Below are 19,005 nucleotides of genomic sequence, written 5' to 3'. Positions count from 1 at the left end.
GCTACGCACGTGCTGCATTTTTTCATTTTTTTTTTGTCTAATTTTTCCCGAATTAAATCACAGAAAAAACGCTGGATAAATTTTGTTGCGGATAATTTTAACCAATATGCTAATTTACATAGCCCCCAAACTAGGATAAAATTTGTTGCAGTTAATTTTTTATACCGATTTTGGGGTAAAAATTCTTTTTTTTGAAGAATTGAAATTTTTTTTTTGAATCGCATATATGAAGCTTCTTTATACAGACATAAAAGCATGGCTCCCCCTTAATGCTTCTAATCCCCCTCTAAATTCTCGATTGTAGCAGTTTCAAATTAAACCCGTCCGGTTTTGAACTTTATACAAACAGGACAAAGAAAAGAATATTTTATATAAAAAGCGCGTATAGGGAGGCGTAAATCTTCTAAAGCACGTTTTCGTTCTACAAATTAAAACATTACTTCCCCTTCTTTTCTTTTTCTGAAAAAAAGGGGATAAAAAAAAACGATATAAAGGGTAGATAAAAAGAATTGAAAAAAAAACTAATAGAATTTTAAATATGAAATTTATTTTTATAGTGAAAATTAAAAAATTTAAATAATAAGTACATTATGTTAAAAAAGTGCGTCTAATCTCTAAATGATCTGAAAATAAGAATTGAGAAAAATGAGCGAGAGCTTGCAGATCATGATTTTATTTTGAGTTCTCACAACGGGTGGCAGAAGCAAAGCAATAGGCAATCCGGACAAGATCTTTTACCTTCCTTTTTTTTTTTAAAGTGGGGGAATATCATTTTGAAGAAACGTTCGGAGAAAAAAATCACGCATCGCTATCAGTTAATGAATCTTTCGCGAAGAGCTGTGTGAAGAGAAGGAGGAGGAGGCTCCGACCTGACAATGGACGGTATGGGGGCATCCGACGAAATTCAAAAAATAAAAAATGATTTCAGAAGGCTATATATGCTTCTCTCGTGAAGCTGTCTCATCCAACTGTCCATCTCTCTCTTTCTTCTTTTCATATTGCTCCTACTCCTGGACCTTTATCCAAAGTGAAATGATTAATGAGTCCATGACGGTTTTTCTTCGCGAGAAAAAGTGTATATTTAACCCTTTCGAAACAAAGCCAAGAATTATTTTATTAATGCGAAGAAAAAAGAATCTAGAAATTAAGTTCTGATAATTAAAATCTAATTTTAAGGAATTTTAAATATACATTTCATTTTGACGATGATTAATTTTTCTTGTTGGGAATTTACTGAATCGACAAAACTTATTAACATATGAAAAGGAGAAATATGTCAGTCAAAAGAGAGAGAGAGAGAGATGCTTCGTATTTACATTTTCAAAGTAAGAGAATAAGATTATGGACCAAGAAGGAAAAGGAAACCAAAGAGAATATGATTGTGAACACCACTCATCATCATAGTTGTCTACTCTAATGTTTTAAAGACAAAAGAAATAAAAATGGTTTGGTTTTCGCAAGTCTGTTTTTATTTTTCCCTCTTGCACGATTCGTATATATATATATATATATATATACAAAGCATATATGCGGCTAATCCAATTTAACGCCATCAGTTTTCTCAAATTGGAATAAGAGTCCATTTATATAAGCGGAGGAAGCTGATAACACAGGCAAAAGTTAGACCTGTTTCTGATATAGGTTTTTCATGCCGAACACGAATCCGTAGACGAAAATTTGCTCTAGTTTTTGAGAAAAACGAGTTTAAAATGTTCAAAAATCGCGTTTTTGGGCTAACTTTGAGTACACTGTTAGAAATTTCTGTCGGAATTTTTTGTAAATAGCAACTGAAGTTTTATGCTGTTACGTGTTACGAAAATTTTGTTACCATTTCGGAATTTTCCGAAACAGGTATCAACATAAAAATTCAGTTGCGTGTATGAAAATTTTGTTACAGTTTCGTAATTTTCTTCAACATGTAACTGCATAAAACATCGGTAATACGTTTCTTAAAATTTTGTTACAGTTTGTTCAATGATTGTTGCTGAATAAAATTTTAGTATCACGTAACTAAAAATTCATTACTGGTAATAATATTTTCAGTGATGCTTTAGTTACACATTTATATAATTCAAATTAAAGTGCGTACTAGTAAAAATCCTAAAGCTGTAACATAAAGTTTTGAGAAAATATTAAATTAATCCAATAAATCTTATTTTGGGTATTAAATTAAAATTTTTTTATTTTCGGTAGCTTGTTGATTCGGTAAAAATGCATTCGGTACAGTGGTATTCGGTAAAATGGTCATTCGGTAAAATGGTCAATCGGTAAAATTTTTATTCGGTAAAATGGATTCGGTAAAATGGTTGGGAACCATATAATTCCAAGAATAGATTTTTAACACTTTTCTTTACTATTTTTTATTAATTTTAATATTTTTAACTATTTTACACTACTCACTCAAACTTCACAACTATATTTTTCACAGCGCATATTCGGTTATGGCATTCTTTTGGCGTTTCCAAGCTGTGCGTAAATAGCTATGCGCATCCAAATTTTGTTGAAGTAACTTGAATTTTTGTTACAGTTTCGTAATTTTCAGGAAATCTCTCTCTTTTCAAAATTGTTTCGAAAATTTCAGTTACAATGTCTTAAATTTTCTGTTACAGTTACTTGTTTTTTTACGCAACTTAGAAATCAGTTACTTATTTAGAATTTTCAGTAACATTTTGTATTTTTAAGTAAAGTTTGGCAAATTTTCGTTAAAAGTAACTGACTTTAGCTTTCAGTAACAATATTTTGAAAATTATGATACTTTTGTATTCAGAACATTTCTAACAGTGTACCTTTAACATTGAAACAAAAGGTCGTAGAACCTTCCACTTGGGCTTAATTTGAAGCTTAATGTTTTAACTATATTATCCCCAAAAATGACCTATCTTGCACCATAACCTCAAAGTCATTTGTTATCCATTTTTGATTCCCAAATATTAATTTTGTAAAAGTTTGAGCGCGTACATCTAGTCCTTGAGGTGCAACAATGTAATTTTTATGAACTACAGTCAAGGGATAAATTGAATTGAAGCTCAACAAGAAGGTTGACCTTTGATTTTATTGACTAGAATTATTTTAAATATTACCAAATAAGTTCTGTAGTTAAATACTATAGTTACCAACAATTTTGAGGTTATTAGTGAAATAATATAATTCTTAGGGCTTGTACTCTAAAGTTCAAACTTTATTTTAAGTTTCAAATAAAAGGTTCTATGATCCTTTTTTCTTTGCTAGAGGTACGCGCTCAAAATTTTACAAAATTAATATTTGCGAATCAAAAATGGATAACAAATGACTTTGAGGTTATGGTGCAACATAGGTCATTTTTGGGGATAATAGTTGAAACATTAAGCCTCAATTTAAGGTTCTACGACCTTTTATTTCAGTGGCTAGAGGTACTCAAAGTTAGCCAAAAACGCGATTTAACATTTAAAACCCGTTTTTCTCAAAAACTAGAGCTGATAGGAACTTTTCGTTTACGGATTTGTGTTGAAAAAACAAAACAAAATTGTTTCATAAATTTTCAAATTCGAATACGAACAATTTTTTTTTTTTGAAAATTATCGAATTATAAACACTGTAAAAAGAAAGTACTAAAACAGTACCGATTTTAGGTATCACAAATAGAACCAAATGACAATTTCGTACCTGATGTTGGTATTAAATTAATATACCTTTCTTTTTACTGTGAAGTGATATCTAATTATAATCCGTGACAGAGCGATGAATTTTTGAAAAAAAAAAATAGAGAAGAATCTCGACTTACCTTGAGGCTGCTGACCGCTGGGTGGATTTAGAAATGTGGGTGGAAGCTGCCTGCTAACCGACCTGGCAAGTTCACCTCCCGCCAGGCCATAGATCGCAAGAAGTTCCTGCATCGTTGATTCTGCATACTCTCTCATACCCTCAAATGGCCTCTTCTCATCCATTCCCCTTTCATTTTCAACTTCCTGTCCTTGCTCGTCCTCAAATTGTCCATCGTCTAAGCGATTTGAATCACTTCCACTTTTCTCCGACGATTCCGATGTTGGACTTTGAATCTTCAAAACAAAATTTAAATTTTCATCACATTTCACCAGGTAAATTAATTTTATTGAATTTCAAAATGAGGGCACTCATTTTGATTTTTTTATTTCATAAAATCAGAAAATCATATATATATAGTTAAAAATTAATTTTCCAAGTGTATTATTATAATAACATATGGTATATTTATCTGAGAATTTTAAAAGTAAAGTAAGTAATCTTGAAAATTTCCTCTCTCTCTCTATATATATATATAATAACAAGTTATACAATATGGGGTATTTGAAAATTTAAATCAATTTAATTTTGTAGTAAATAAATTACTAACCTCGGCTCCAAGGGAATAGAACTTCTGCGACCTAAGTTGTTCGATAATAAATTTATGCCTATAAGAGTCCCCACTATCGTCGTCCCCTTCTGATGAGGGTGGCCTAGTCGCAACTGACAAATCCATAGGACTTGCTTCATTATTGTTTAGCCTTTGTTTCGATCTTTCTTCAGTTGGCAATAATAATGTCTTCCTTTCATATTCAAGTATTTCATTTGAGCTTGCCTCTTCAACAGCCTCAGGATCTTCATCATCGTGTTCCGATTCATCTGATACCTCAGCCATTCGGCTGCTGATTGGCTTAAAATTTTTTCTTTTATTACGCGTTGGCTTTTGTATATTTGCCAATTGTAATTGTGCCTGTGCATCAAATTGTGAATCACTATCCTGATCCGTGGCATCCCGACGGGTAGTCGCGTAGTTGTAAACCGACTCGGAAAGCATCTCAGCTAAGAAACATGATTACGAAATTTCTTTTCTTTATTTTACTTTTCTTTTTGAAATAATTTTTTTAAATAATTTTTTAAAATAATTTTTTGAAATAATTTTTTGAAATTTTGTCTCTTTGAAGCAAAATATAATTTAAAAATAATTTAACATAATTTTTTTTAAGTATCTTTTTGAAAAATATTATTACAAATATAAAATAATTAGATAAACAATATATTTAAACTTACTGGGGCCATACGGACTGGTTACCGCTGACATCTCGAGTCTTTTGAATGATCTGCCCGCAGTCAGTGCATTCTGAAAACCAAAAATATCGACGTTATGCTACATCGAGCAGAAATGAAAACAAGAATACAAAACAAATGATCAAAGAGAGACTTTCCAAAATTACATTCATGCTGTTCTGACTAATAAAATCCATTTGGAACATATTATAAATTATTAAAGAAATTGATATTTTTTTTAAATATTACTATTTTTTTTTAAATATTTATTTTACATTATTATTTTCGAAATGAAAAAATATAGTATAATTGCAAAATTAAATTTCCAGCTTTTTTATTATATATATTACTTTCTCCTTTTTAGGTATATATATATATATATTTATTCTTCTTGATAAAATATGTTTCAACCTACATATGTCTGTCATTTTGTGATGTATATATATATTCTAGAAAACACTTTAGGTCAGTGTCCCAGATACATTTCAAATTTATTATATATATATGTTATTGTATCGACATTTTGATAAAAGGGAAATATCCTTCATGATATTGAAAAAACAGAAATTTTTTTCGAATTTCGTAACATTTATTTTTTTTTTTAATTAATTTTATGCAAATGGGTTAGATCTACTTTCAATTCTTTATAACAGTTATTAAATTCAATCTAAAAATAATATATACAACAAAATGCGTGACATTTGCTCGAGACTCAATTTTCTAATTAATATTCATTAATTTCCATTATAGAAAATAAAATTCGAATTTCAAGATAATAAAAGTTTTGGAAAAAAAAAAATTCGCCAATAACAAATACTGGTAAATATTTTTTTTTTATTAAAAAATTAAAAATTCATTTCATGTTCAATTTTTTTTTTTTGTAATTGCAATAAAGCAATGGATTAATAATAATTAAGGCCAATTAGATACTGCCAATAGTTGATAAGACATGGATATATGTTTAACAACGCGGAAAACTAAACTACAGCATTATATATATATATATATATATATATACATTTCGATAATATAAACAGGCTCCCTTCGAATAACTAAAAGAGAGAATGAGTTAACGACTCCGCGAGCTAGATCTCGCATAAATAATTATGCGCTCAGATGAGAGAACATATATATATATATATATATATACGAAACAGAAACATATAACATGGATTGGAAAAAGAAATTCCGCATGTTGCATCTCCCCCCTCACCCCCTCCATCTTTAGAAATGTGTTCTTATAAACGCAAGACGGAATCTTTAAACGACAAAAAAATATAGTTAACCACCTGCGAAATGAATTTACAGAGTCAAAGAAAGATGTAAACAAATGAGCTCATAAAAACTACAAGGGAATGATGTAAAAAAAGTATTCTAAATGTGCGCTTTGAGATGTGAGAATTATTTCATCTTGATAGTTCAATTCTTCATTTACATATATATATATATATATATATATATATTATTACGTCGGTGATTAAAATAAATAAAAAAAGAAATTTTTTTTACAAAAGTAAAAATTATTTGTTAAAATTTTTGATTTTAAAGAATTTTATTAGAAATATAATTATTTTTTAGATGAATTTTTTCAGTTTTTGAATTAAAACTTCATGGAATTTCTTTTTTTTTAAAACCATTTTCTTTATTTACATTTTATAATTTCTATATAGGTATCGAATTAGATACCAAATGAGGTATTAAATTTTTATTTGTCAGAATTTTAGTTTTAAACAAATTTTTAATTTACAGAATTTTTAGATATATACTGAAAATTTATAATCTTGGCAGAATATTTTTATTCAATAGAATTTTAAATGATTCGAATTTTTGTATTTTCAATTTATTGAATCTTCAATTGAGCCAAATTGTCTCAATTGTAAAATAAAAATTCCGGTAGCTAACAATTATAAATATGTAAAAATTCGGTTACAAAATTTGTTTAAAAAGAAATTCTTTTACTCTAAATCTGAATTAGTAAAAATGTTTACTAATTTGAATTAGTGACTCACTTTTTGCTTCTGAATTAGTAACTTTTACTAATTATTAGTAACTTTTACTAATTATTAGTAACTTTTACTAATTATTAGTAACTTTTACGAATTATTAGTAACTTTTACTAATTATTAGTAACTTTTACTAACAATTAGTAAAATTTAACTAATTCTAAAGCAAAAAGTGAGTCACTAATTTCAATTAGTAAACATTTTTACTAATTCAGATTTAGAGAGTATGTTAATTTGAAAATTAAAAATTCATCTAATAAATAGGGTAAGTGTACCAATTACGGCGCATTCTTAAAAAATATAACTATTATTATTACTATTATATTTAATGTACTCTCTAAATTTGAATTAGTAAACATTTTTACTAATTCAGATTTAGAGAGAAAAATGTTTACTAATTGAAATTAGTGACTCACTTTTTGCTTTTAGAATTAGTTAAATTTGACTAATTATTAGTAAAAGTTACTAAAAATTAGTAAAATTTTACTAATTTAGAAGCAAAATGTCACTAATTCAAATTAGTAAACATTTTTACTAATTCAGATTTAGAGAGTAACTGCGTTGCGAAATAATTAAAAAAAATTATTTTAATCTTTTTTTGATACAATTACAATTTTTATTACAATTGAAATATTTTTCAAAAATTTCCATTAGCTTCAATAACGGCGGGCAAAGTATAACTTCAAAATACACGTAATTTTGGTCACGGTAATTGATATACACCAAAACTACAAACGCGTCGTACTCTCTAAATCTGAATTAGTAAAAATGTTTACTAATTTAAATTAGTTTTTTGCTTTAGAATTAGTTAAATTTTACTAATTGTTAGTTAAATTTACTAATTTAAATTAGTTTTTTGCTTTAGAATTAGTTAAATTTTACTAATTGTTAGTAAAAGTTACTAATAATTAGTAAAATTTAACTAATTCTAAAGCAAAAAACTAATTTAAATTAGTAAACATTTCTACTCATTCAGATTTAGAGATTTACTCTCTAAATCTGAATCAGTCATATTTTACTGATTAGCAGTAGAAATCTACTAATTGCGCCATAGCGAGAATTGAGCAACTGACAATTATGTAGTAGAAATTTACTGATTCAATTAGTAAAATATCAATTACTGATTGAATCAGTAATATAAATATATGGCGGCGGCCACAAAATCTACTGATTTAATAGTTATCCTTAAAGGTTATGTTTTATACAAATTACTGATTTACATAAGTTATTTTCTATTGCTTCCATATTGACTAATTATATTAGTAAATTTCAAAAAATAACTGAAAGTTTAGTTAAAATGAAAAGTACTTAGTAAAATTTCTACTGATTCAGATTTAGAGAGTAGAGTACAATGAAAATGATCGAATAATCGAACGGCGCAGAAATATTTCGGCGCCAATTTTGAAAATTGACCAATTAGAAACTGTTCATTTTAAAATTGGCGCCAAAATATTTCTTCCGTTTGATTATTCGATTATTTTAAATGTAGATTCTGTCTAAATCTGAAATATAGTGAAAAGTAAGCTACAAATTGAAATTAGTAAGAATTTTCACTAATCTTTATAGTCCATATACTTTTTACTAAAAATTTAGTAAACAAATTTAATACTACTAAATCAAGTATATTACTATAATAATAATAATAATAATAATATATTATAATATATTACTATATTATACTTAAAAATTAGTTTTAAAATTTCTATTAAATTACACCGTAATTAGTATACATTTACCCTAATTTTTGTAATAGAATTCTTTTAAAATGAAAATTCTAACTAATATAATTTTATTCTTATATTTTTCTTTTTTATGGGACAATCATGCGCCTTATTTTCATCGCATTAGAAGCAATTTGTCCAGAAATCAGTAAGAAAATTTTTTCAAAAAACAAAAACTATTTTTCATTTAGAAAATTTTTTACCAAAAATTTTGCATTATATTCTATCTATAAAAAATTTCACTGTAAAAAGAAAGTACTAAAATAGTACCGATTTTAGGTATCAAAATAGAACCAAATGACAATTTAGTACCTACAGTTGGTATTAAATTAATACCTTTCGTTTTACAGTGTTATAATTGATTTGTTTGTTTTTTTTTTAATTAATATAAGATATGAGAAAATTAAATAAATTTTGTTTTTGTTCAAAATTACAATTTTCAAGTCGCGATTTCTTGAGTCGCAGAATAAAAGTATCGAAATTTTTTTTTTGTAATTGTCAAATATATTTTTTTTTTTTCTCTCCGCAGAAACATTTTATTTTTATGTGATGTGGTGTTTATCGTTGATAACGTCGAAACTTGGAATTTAGCATAGCTACAATAATTGTATATTTGCAAAATCGCTTTCAACGATCTAAGATGTAGAAAAAGAAAAGAAGAAAGAAAAAAAAAAAAGAAAAAAAAAAAGTGTCAGGCTATGCTTTTCCCATGAATACATTTATAGAGTCTATAGTGATGTTTGAAATTCGCTGAGTTTAATGCACGAGTACTGTTGAGTATTATAAGATCAGTGGGAGAGATCCTGCGCGTACGTGTCCGTGTACGAGGGTGATAATGCACTTCAGGTCCGCCCCACACAGTTGTGGTGGGGTAAAACGGGGCGGCCCGCACGCTATAGGTACTGTAACAGATGTTAATTATCCCTTCTGTATAGCCGACAAAAAGAGTCGCGCCTCGCGATGAGAAGAGAACGAACACATATATATATATATATATATATATATATATATATATATATAAGAGAGTTGAATGGGTATTTCCCCGTTTCATGCTTCGCGTTTTCTCGGCTCAATTCGGTTTCTTTTCAATCACGTGTTTTTTCTTCAATTTGCATTTAAAATAAAAAATCATTCCCTTAATTAAATGAATTAAAATTAAAAATTTCTTTGTCAAAGTAAAAATATTCCATAATATAAAAATAGTGAAAAAATTTTTAAAATTTTAAAAGCCTCTTCAAACGAAGAGATGTAGAAAATTTTATTTTTTATTATTGGCGAATAACTCAAAAAAAAAAAAACCATTATTCAACGGTGTAGATAATTACAACCCGTAAGGGGGAAAAAAAAAAAAAGATTTTAAAGGCCTTTACATCGCGAGAGCGGCCTAAAATAGGAAAAAATAAAAATGCATCTCTCGTGGATACGGCAATAAACTAAAGGCACACAAAACCGCCAAGACTATAAACTTGGTATTATACTCACAAATCTCTCAAAATCTTATATTGAATTTCTGAAAGAAATGTCTAGGATAAGTATACACTTTAAAAGTGACAGGGTAAACATGGAGTTTCTTTGGCAGTAATGAGTAATGCCACTGACGTATCATCATCATCATCGTTGAAAGTTTATTGCAATAATTTGACCTCTCATATATATATATATAAATATAGTAACGGTAATGCAAAACTCGATATGGTAGCAAATATGACCGTTACATATTTTATGCGCTCTTTTCGAAACGAAATATTTTTCTATAATTTTTTTTTTTTTTCAATACGAGCCAATTTAAATTTACTCGCAGGTCAGAGACAAAAAGAAGATGAAACCGCGATGGGAAAAGGATCTCTAACGTTTGAATTTTCGAAATTCTTCGTCAAGGTCTAAATTCTTCAAGAATCGGTCCCATAAAGAATTCTCGCGTATTCTTGGAGATGAAATTTTTGTTTTTTTTCGTTCAAAATAAACGATTGGATAAATTTTTGTCAAAAAAATTTTTTTTTTTATTTTTTTTATATAAATAACCAATTTACTTTTATTATTATAAAAATTTATTCAATTCAAATAAAATTTTTGAAAACCAAATAATTAAATAGTCTCTAAATCTGAATTAGTAACTCTCTAAATCTGAATTAGTAAAAATGTTTACTTATTTGAATTAGTGACTCACTTTTTGCTTCAGAATTAGTAAAATTTTACTAATTTTTAGTAACTTTTACTACACGGAAAAAAAGAAAAAGTAATTTTTACTACTTTCATAGTAAAATTGGAACTGTCCGAAGTTTCTGCGCATCTCTGGCAACTTTTACTCAAAAAATAGTAAAATTTACTATTTTTGTAATAATTTTTACTATTTCTGGAGTAAATTTTACTATTTCTGGAGCAAATTTTACTATTTTTGGAGTAAAAGTTGCCATAGATGCGCAGAAACTTCGGACAGATCCCATTTTACTATGAAAGCAGTAAAAATTACTTTTTCTTTTTTTCCGTGTAGGAAAAGTTACTAAAAATTAGTAAAATTTTATCAATTCTGAAGCAAAAAGTGAGTCACTAATTCAAATTAGTAAACATTTTTACTAATTCAGATTTAGAGAGAAAAATGTTTACTAATTGAAATTAGTGACTCACTTTTTGCTTTAGAATTAGTTAAATTTTACTAATTGTTAGTAAAAGTTACTAATAATTAGTAAAATTTTACTAATTGAGAAGCAAAAAGTGTGTCACTAATTCAAATTAGTAAACTTTTTTACTAATTCAGATTTAGAGAGTAAAAAAAATAAATTCTCTATTTGAAACAAATGCGTTTGTTTAAAATATAATAAAAAATAACGCAATTTGCAAAGTGACCTTAGAAGTTAAAGAATTATAGGTTATGTTTCTGATAATTTATAATTTTGATTAAAAGTTTCTTTTGTAAAATTATAATTAGTTTTAAATATTTTTCGATGTAATTGAAGACAAATATAAATTATCGATTCTCTTTGTGTATTTTTTAAAAACATAACCTATATATATTTTCGCTTCTAAGGTCCGAGTTTTTTTTTTTTTTTTTTTACTGCAAAACCTGATTTTAAGGGGAATTGCGGTTTTTCAGAATTACAAGACCGCCCCAGAGTTGTTGCAACCCCTCTTGATTGCAATTGAAATTGCGATAAAAGCAAAGTCTGAAAAACATGACATTCAGGGATTGAATGACCACCATGCAGGACAATTTCTGCAAAAGGGAACGAATATTATTTTCTCTATATGTGAAAGAAAGAGAAAGAGGAATCGTGAGAGCGAATGATGCCGACGCCAGAGAAGAGGAAACAAAAAACTCGGCGACGTAACGCATTCGTTCGTCAAACACTTGAAATGTAATGTTGCCAGACCTCGAGCACGACTATATATATATAAAAATAGGAAGGGGCAAATCGTGGCTTCTGGAGTGGCTCTGGCTGGAATATCGAGAGATTATTCAAATTCGTCTCGTCCGGCTTTAAAACACACTTATCGCATCTTTTCTTTTTTATCCCCCTTCTTCGACTTTGTAACGCGATGCTTCTCTCTCATCTTTTTGACCGATTATAACTCCTTTTACATTTCCGGACTTGGTTATTTAAAATAAAAAAAAATTATTACAAACGTTTTTATAGAGGAATTTAGTCATGAATGGACCGAGCGTTCTCATGAGTATGGACTACTTTTTGATTTTTATTATAAAAAGTATTTTTTAAAAAAATAATTTTTATTCAATAAATATATTTATATTTAATGAAAATGATTTTTCCAGGGGGCAATATGGACTAAAATAGGGCCCTCTGCCACCTTTCAAAATTTCTACATTGAAGTTAGCTAATTAATTACTAAAAAAAAATATACACAAAAAACAAAACGAAAAAAATTCTTTACTGCGTCAAGTCACGGATTCATTTATGAAATATAACTTTCAATTAAAATCTTCTTTATTGGGGTTTTAAATTTAATATATTATAAACAAGAAAAAAATTTAATTATTTGACTTAAATAAGATAAGTTATAAATGTAATTGTGGACTTGAAATGTGGGATGCATTTCTGTCTAATATAGGACCTTGATCTTAAACAGCATCACATCTCGTATCTTAATAAATATGTAGTTGCGTGTCAGGCATTTGCGACTGCGTTACGGTGTTGTGAGGGAGGTAATGGTTCGAAGAGAGGAAGAAAAGAGACAGAGCGAAAGTGGGAAAAAAAAACACACACACGAAGACGGAGAAAGTTTAAAAAAAAAAAAAAAAGACGAAAGAATTAAAAAAAAGGATTAAAAATATGAGAAATATTTGTATCATTAATATTCTCTATATAAAGTAGAGAATGAGCTCTAATGCTCTTGAAAATTACGAATATTATGACTTCAACCAGTTCTCAGAATTTCATGTTTTTCATTCTTTAATCTCCACCTCTCGTGTTTCACACCATATCTTATATATGAATACATTCACCTCTGTCCTTTTCTTTCTTTATTTCCTATCGTCTCATTTTATTAAATATTCACATATGTAAAAAAAAACTATTTTTCCACAGAAAACAAAAATCAACTTTTTTTTTTATAATTAAAACAGTTTTTTTTCGACAGAATTTGGAAATTTTCTTTTTTTTTATAAATATACCGACTAATGAAATGTCAGAGGAGGTCGAATTGCAACAAGGTGAAAAAAGAAAAAAAACTCGGAGAGATTCGCCAAATAACTGGTCGCATCTTTTCTCCTCCTTGTAACAAGGATTGTATACTAAGATCGATTGGTTTCCTCTTTTCGATAAAGATCCAAGAATTCGACCTCACCTGTATATTCTCGACTATCTTCTTTTCTCAATAAAATAAACTGCTTGATAAAATTGTCACAAAATACGTTTTTGCATTACATTATTTTTTTTTGTGAAACCAAAATCATTTTGAAACGATATTTAAGAGAAAAAAAAAAGTGTAATGATTTACCAAAAAAAAAGACAATAACAAAATTATTTAATGGACTGAAAAAAAATTTATTTGATTCAAATAAATATATGTTTTGTTAAATTAAATAATTTTTATTTGAGTCAATTAAATTATTTTTTTTTTTAAAGTACAAAAATTATATTGGATAAAAAATTATTTAATAGAAATAAAAATTGATAGGGTTAATATACTCCAGGGTTGGACACTTCGCTTTTCTTGAAATAAAAACACTAGCGCCATCTATGCACGGACGTGGCGAAGCTTCTGGTAGCGAAACCTAACTTTTTGTGTTATTACATTTTTGGAGATTAGTACTGGCTATTTGTCTATACAAGAGGCCATTTAAACAAAACAAAACAAAAACAATACATTTTTGGAGAATCAAAAGTAGCGTCTGCTGTGACGTCGATGCATTTGTATAGAAACGAAAAAAGTTTTGTAAGCGATGTGATTAAACATAAAAAATGAATAAAGAAAACAAGAAATCGGCAAAGTTAGTTTATTGCATGTATTGTGAGGTTCATGATTGAAGAAAAAATGAAGTGAAAAGTCGAATCGCGAAACATTTCTGGGGTTATGGTTAGCACAATTCGAAAATGTTACTTCTACTCAGGGTTGCAGAGTTTATTAATTATGAATTTGACACAATTTATAAATAAAAATAAATATTGACGCACACACATAGCACATATTTTGCCAAAGATATGAGAAAAATAATAATAACGTTAAAAATGAAAAAATTAACCTAAAAAACGTTTATACAGTAATGTTATTAATAATATTAAGTGTTAACTATAAATAATAATAATAATAATAATAATAATAATAATAATAATAATAATAATAATAATAATAATGTAAAAATGAAAAAATAAACAAAAAACGTTTTCAGTAACGTTATAAATGTTATTTTTTTTTAACCATAATTCGCTTCAATTTTCAGATAGTTTCTAACCCTGAGTATATAATGTTCAACCCTGACTAGATTTTTCTTTTTTTTTAAATGATCAGAATTTTTTGCCTTAAAATAAACGTATATTTGTCTCACAGCCTATACTAGACTATTTATTTGGGTGTAAAAAAATTTTTTTTTCTTTTAAATCAAATAAAAATTTATTTAAATCAAATAAATCATTAGACATCGATTTTTTTTTCAGTGTTGTAAAGTGAAAATTCGAATTAAGAGTAATTTTTTTTTTTGTATTTTTTTCATCTCCCCAAAGTCGTAAAATGCCACGTATGATAAAAATAGAGCACGCAACAACTTACTAATCTGGTTAGGGCTACTTAGCGGAGCACCAACTATTTAGACCTGAATATAGTCGCGGTAATAGTTCACAAACTGGTTTATTCTTTCTAAATATGCCTCTAACCAACAAAGTGGAGCTTCAGTTATTCTTCTCCTATATACACGCTTGGTTAAGCATCAAACGCCTCATTTCTTTAAATACACTAAAACACTCTAATCGACTCAAAAGATAATCGTGATGCTGGAAATATATATTTTTACTTTCGCCTTTTCATATAACTATATACTATTTAAAAAAAAAAAGCAAACATTTCTCAGCGATAGAAAAAAAAAATTGATTTCTGTTTTACAGAAAAATATATAATTTTTCTAAGAATTAAGAGAAGTATTTTTCTGATTGATGTTTCCAGCATGAAACGATCGATATAATTAAGTGTTCCAGCAAGAATGAGTTTCGCCCTTTCGTGCAGGTAACCTCAGTAGGGTTTCTGGAGTAATTAAAGAGGGAGAGAGAGAGAGCCTTGTAATTAATTAATCGTCAGACGTCCCACGGTGACGTCCAAAATCCCGTTGTTTTGAATTCCAAACTCTTTTCATATTTTTGCAAGTCACACTTTTTCCAGAAAAAAAAAAAACATACTATTCAATTTGTCACACACAATCTTTTTTTTTTACCGACTTTTCATTAATAAAAGTAGAAAAAAAATAGTTAAGTCACTTATAGGAAAAAAATTTCTTATTTTTTGAAATAATTTTTTTAAAATTATTTTTTAGATATCAATTAAAAAATTGACAATAATAAAATTTATATCTAAGAAGTCGATTATTGTTGCCATTACGACGAAACAAGTAATTGATCGTTTGAGCCAATTATTCACTTGAAATATAACTTCCATCGACTAAAGTTCACTCATAATTTTGCTCGCTTAAGAATGCTTTGCGTAAACAAATGTATTTCTTACAATTTGACATTAACAAGGGACATTCACTCCACACATTTTTTTCTGAAATGACACGATAAATACATCATTCAAATTGAATAATAAAAGTGTCGAGTCATTCTTTAATTTTTTTTTATTTTCAACGAATACGAAAAATTAAAAAAAAAAATATTTCATTCTTTTATTTGGAAGGAAATAATATATATATGCGCTCAACAGAAAAGGATTTTCAAATATATTTTGAATTGAAAGAAAGTCGCTTAATAAAAGAATAATTTTTGCTATCAAATCAATTCATCTAGTCAATTTTAAAATGAATAAAAATTTTATAGTGCTTGATTGTTAAAAAAAAAAAAAAACAGACAATTGCACGTGCGGAAATTCTTTGGAACTCGGATGGAATTCCGACGGAGTTCCAACGGAATTAGGACTCTAAAAATTTGGAAAGATTCCCTGGAAAGTGCCCTCTGGAGGTACTATTAGAATTCCGCCGGAATTTCCAACGTAATTCCGACGGAGTTGCAAATAATTTTACGGTGGGATTCCAACGGAGTTCCAACGGAATTAGGACTCTAAAAATTTGGAGAAAAAAAATTAATCGGAACTCGGTCGGAATCCCATCGGAAATTCTTTGGAACTCTGATGGAATTCCGACGGAGTTGCAAATAAATTCCGGTGGGATTCCGACGGAGTTCCAACGGAATTAGGAGTCTAAAAAATAATTGGAATTCCGTTGGAACTCGGTCGGAATCCCATCGGAAATTCTTTGGAACTCCGATGGAATTCCGACGGAGTTCCAAATAATTTCCGGTGGGATTCCGACGGAGTTCCGACGGAATTAGGACTCTAAAAATTTGGGAAAAAAAATTAATCGGAATTCCGTCGGAACTCGCTCGGAATCCCATTGGAAATTGAATAATAAAAGTGTCGAGTCATTCTTTAATTTTTTTTCAAACGAATTCGAAAAATGTAAAAAAAAAATATTTTCATTCTTTTATTTGGAAGGAAATAATAAATATATGCTCAACAGAAAAGGATTTTCAAATATATTTTGAATTGAAAGAAAGTCGCTTAATAAAAGAATAATTTTTGCTATCAAATCAATTCATCTAGTCAATTTTAAAATGAATAAAAATTTTATAGTGCTTGATTGTTAAAAAAAAAAAAAAAAACAGACAATTGCACGTGCGTCCCCTACAATGTGGCATAAAACGAGATTTCGAAAATCCGTTATTTAAATAAGAGAAAAAAGGAGAGAGAGAGAGAGAGAGGAAAGCGACTGGCATACCGCATGCCCTTTCGAATAGACTGAATAATTTTATAAAATTAATAGTAAAGGGTAGTTCGTTCGCGCTATTATGCTCGTATGCAAATAAGCAAGTGGAGGGGTGGCATTGATGTGCTTGTAGTTGGGGGGAGGGGGGGGGGTTTGAAGAACCAGAAGGGAAACTTGCAGGCTGCAAGGCATTAAAAACTTTTTGGAGATTTATTGCACTGCAAAGACCTGGTCTGAACTTGATTATGCATATTTCGGGGGTGAAAATGGATATATTTTTTGACTAAAAAAAAAAAAAAAAAAAGAATATAATAATAAATGTCAAGAATGAAATTTATGAAAATGTTCCTTTGATTGTTCGAAAAGTTGAAGTATTTTTCAATTCTATATATATAAAAGCGACATATAAATTCCTTTTTATATATTCTTATAAAAATAAAATTTATCAAAATTTTGCGTTATATAATAAAAAATTAAACAGCTTTTGAGGGCAAGTAAATAAAAAAAAAAAAAAAACTAACCAGGATACACGAGTATATCTAAGAAAAATAATAAACATGAAATTCCGGTAAATGAGCAGGTGGTATCACCTAGATAATTGAGATTATATTCATTTATCTTCCTGCAAGTCATCATTTTATTATTAACCTACATTCTAATTTAACTGAATATTCAAATAAAAAGAATAGTAATTTATTTGATTTTTTAAGAAAAACAAAAACTATTTTTGCAGCTAAATTTACAATATATATATTTTTAATTTTTAAGAGAAAATTTATAATAAAATAGAGTCACAATTTTGTTTTTAAATAAAAATTTTTATTTAAGCACAAAATTTTGAAAAAGTGCAAATAAAATTTATTTCAAACAAATATATTTATATGAAAAATATATATTTTTTTTTTCTCATCGAAAAATCTTTTCAATTTCCTTTGTTCGCGTACACAATTTTTTTTCTTATTTTTTTATTTAAAGCGTCGTTAAATATAAACGTTTTTGAAAATTAAATGTTTTGCTTAACATGTTCTTTTTTTTTTTTTTTTTCTTGAAAAATGATTATAGGTATGTTTAGAATACAATTGGTATTGTCAATGAGGAAAAAAAAAAAAAAAAAATGCCAACATATATGAAGCAAAGAAAATAAGAGAATTCTAAAGGTAAATCGAGCTGTTTCAATAAGGAGTCGATATATATATATAGGGAGAAAAATATGAAAGAAAATTATAATAACGGTATAAAAGAAGCTAGGAAGTTAAAATTGGCAAAAGGTTTCACTTTGGAACATTCAAAAGGTATACAATTTCTCATTTCATCGTCTCAATTAGCACTGGCTCGTAAAACGCACGCCAGGCAAAAGACACAAGAGTATTCTCCCTGGATCTTTATGATTGCTTCATTGGCGGTGCATTTCTGCACCTTTGTGCGAAGTCGGCGTGATTTTTTTTTTTTTTTTTAAATGTCTCCACTTTTCCACATATATATATATATACATATGTGTATATACGATTCTCAACCTCGAGAAATAATTAGAGTTCACTCACGCAGATATTGTATATATTATTTGTTAAAAAACCAGAACGATTTAGGTTTTTAAAAAAAATTTTCTTCCTCTGCCAATTGGGGGGTTTTTTTTTCCTCAAATAGACTTCAAAATTTGAATTCATATCATCGAAAAATGTAATAATATATGTTTTATTTTTAATACAAAAAATTAAATTGATAAAAATTTGTCATTGCTTTCTTAACGTTTTTTTTTATTAAGGATTTTATATAAGCGCGTTTTTTTTCCCACTTGGAAAGATTCCCTGGAAAATGCCCTCTGGAGGTTCTATCAGAATTC

General features: G+C 28.0%; 1 protein-coding gene across 4 annotated transcripts in view; it reads right to left on the bottom strand.

Moving 5' to 3' along the window:
- LOC127284252 (uncharacterized) overlaps positions 1-19,005 on the bottom strand; it is a 116,204-nt gene that overhangs the window by 66,524 nt on the left and 30,675 nt on the right. For all 4 annotated transcript variants that reach the window (XM_051309608.1, XM_051309611.1, XM_051309609.1 and 1 more), the window contains exons 2-4: positions 5,026-5,095; positions 4,349-4,797; positions 3,761-4,034 (exon numbers count right to left, since the gene is read on the bottom strand). In XM_051309608.1, the coding sequence (XP_051165565.1) occupies positions 3,761-4,034; positions 4,349-4,797; positions 5,026-5,056 (754 nt within the window). In that variant the 5' untranslated portion in view covers positions 5,057-5,095. The remainder of the gene's footprint in view (positions 1-3,760; positions 4,035-4,348; positions 4,798-5,025; positions 5,096-19,005) is intronic.

This window comes from Leptopilina boulardi, unplaced genomic scaffold, assembly GCF_019393585.1.
Source record: "Leptopilina boulardi isolate dan_hultmark-lab unplaced genomic scaffold, ZJU_Lbou_2.1 LbouV2_32, whole genome shotgun sequence".
NCBI lineage: Eukaryota > Metazoa > Arthropoda > Insecta > Hymenoptera > Figitidae > Leptopilina > Leptopilina boulardi.
This window is presented reverse-complemented; position numbering and strand designations above follow the sequence as displayed.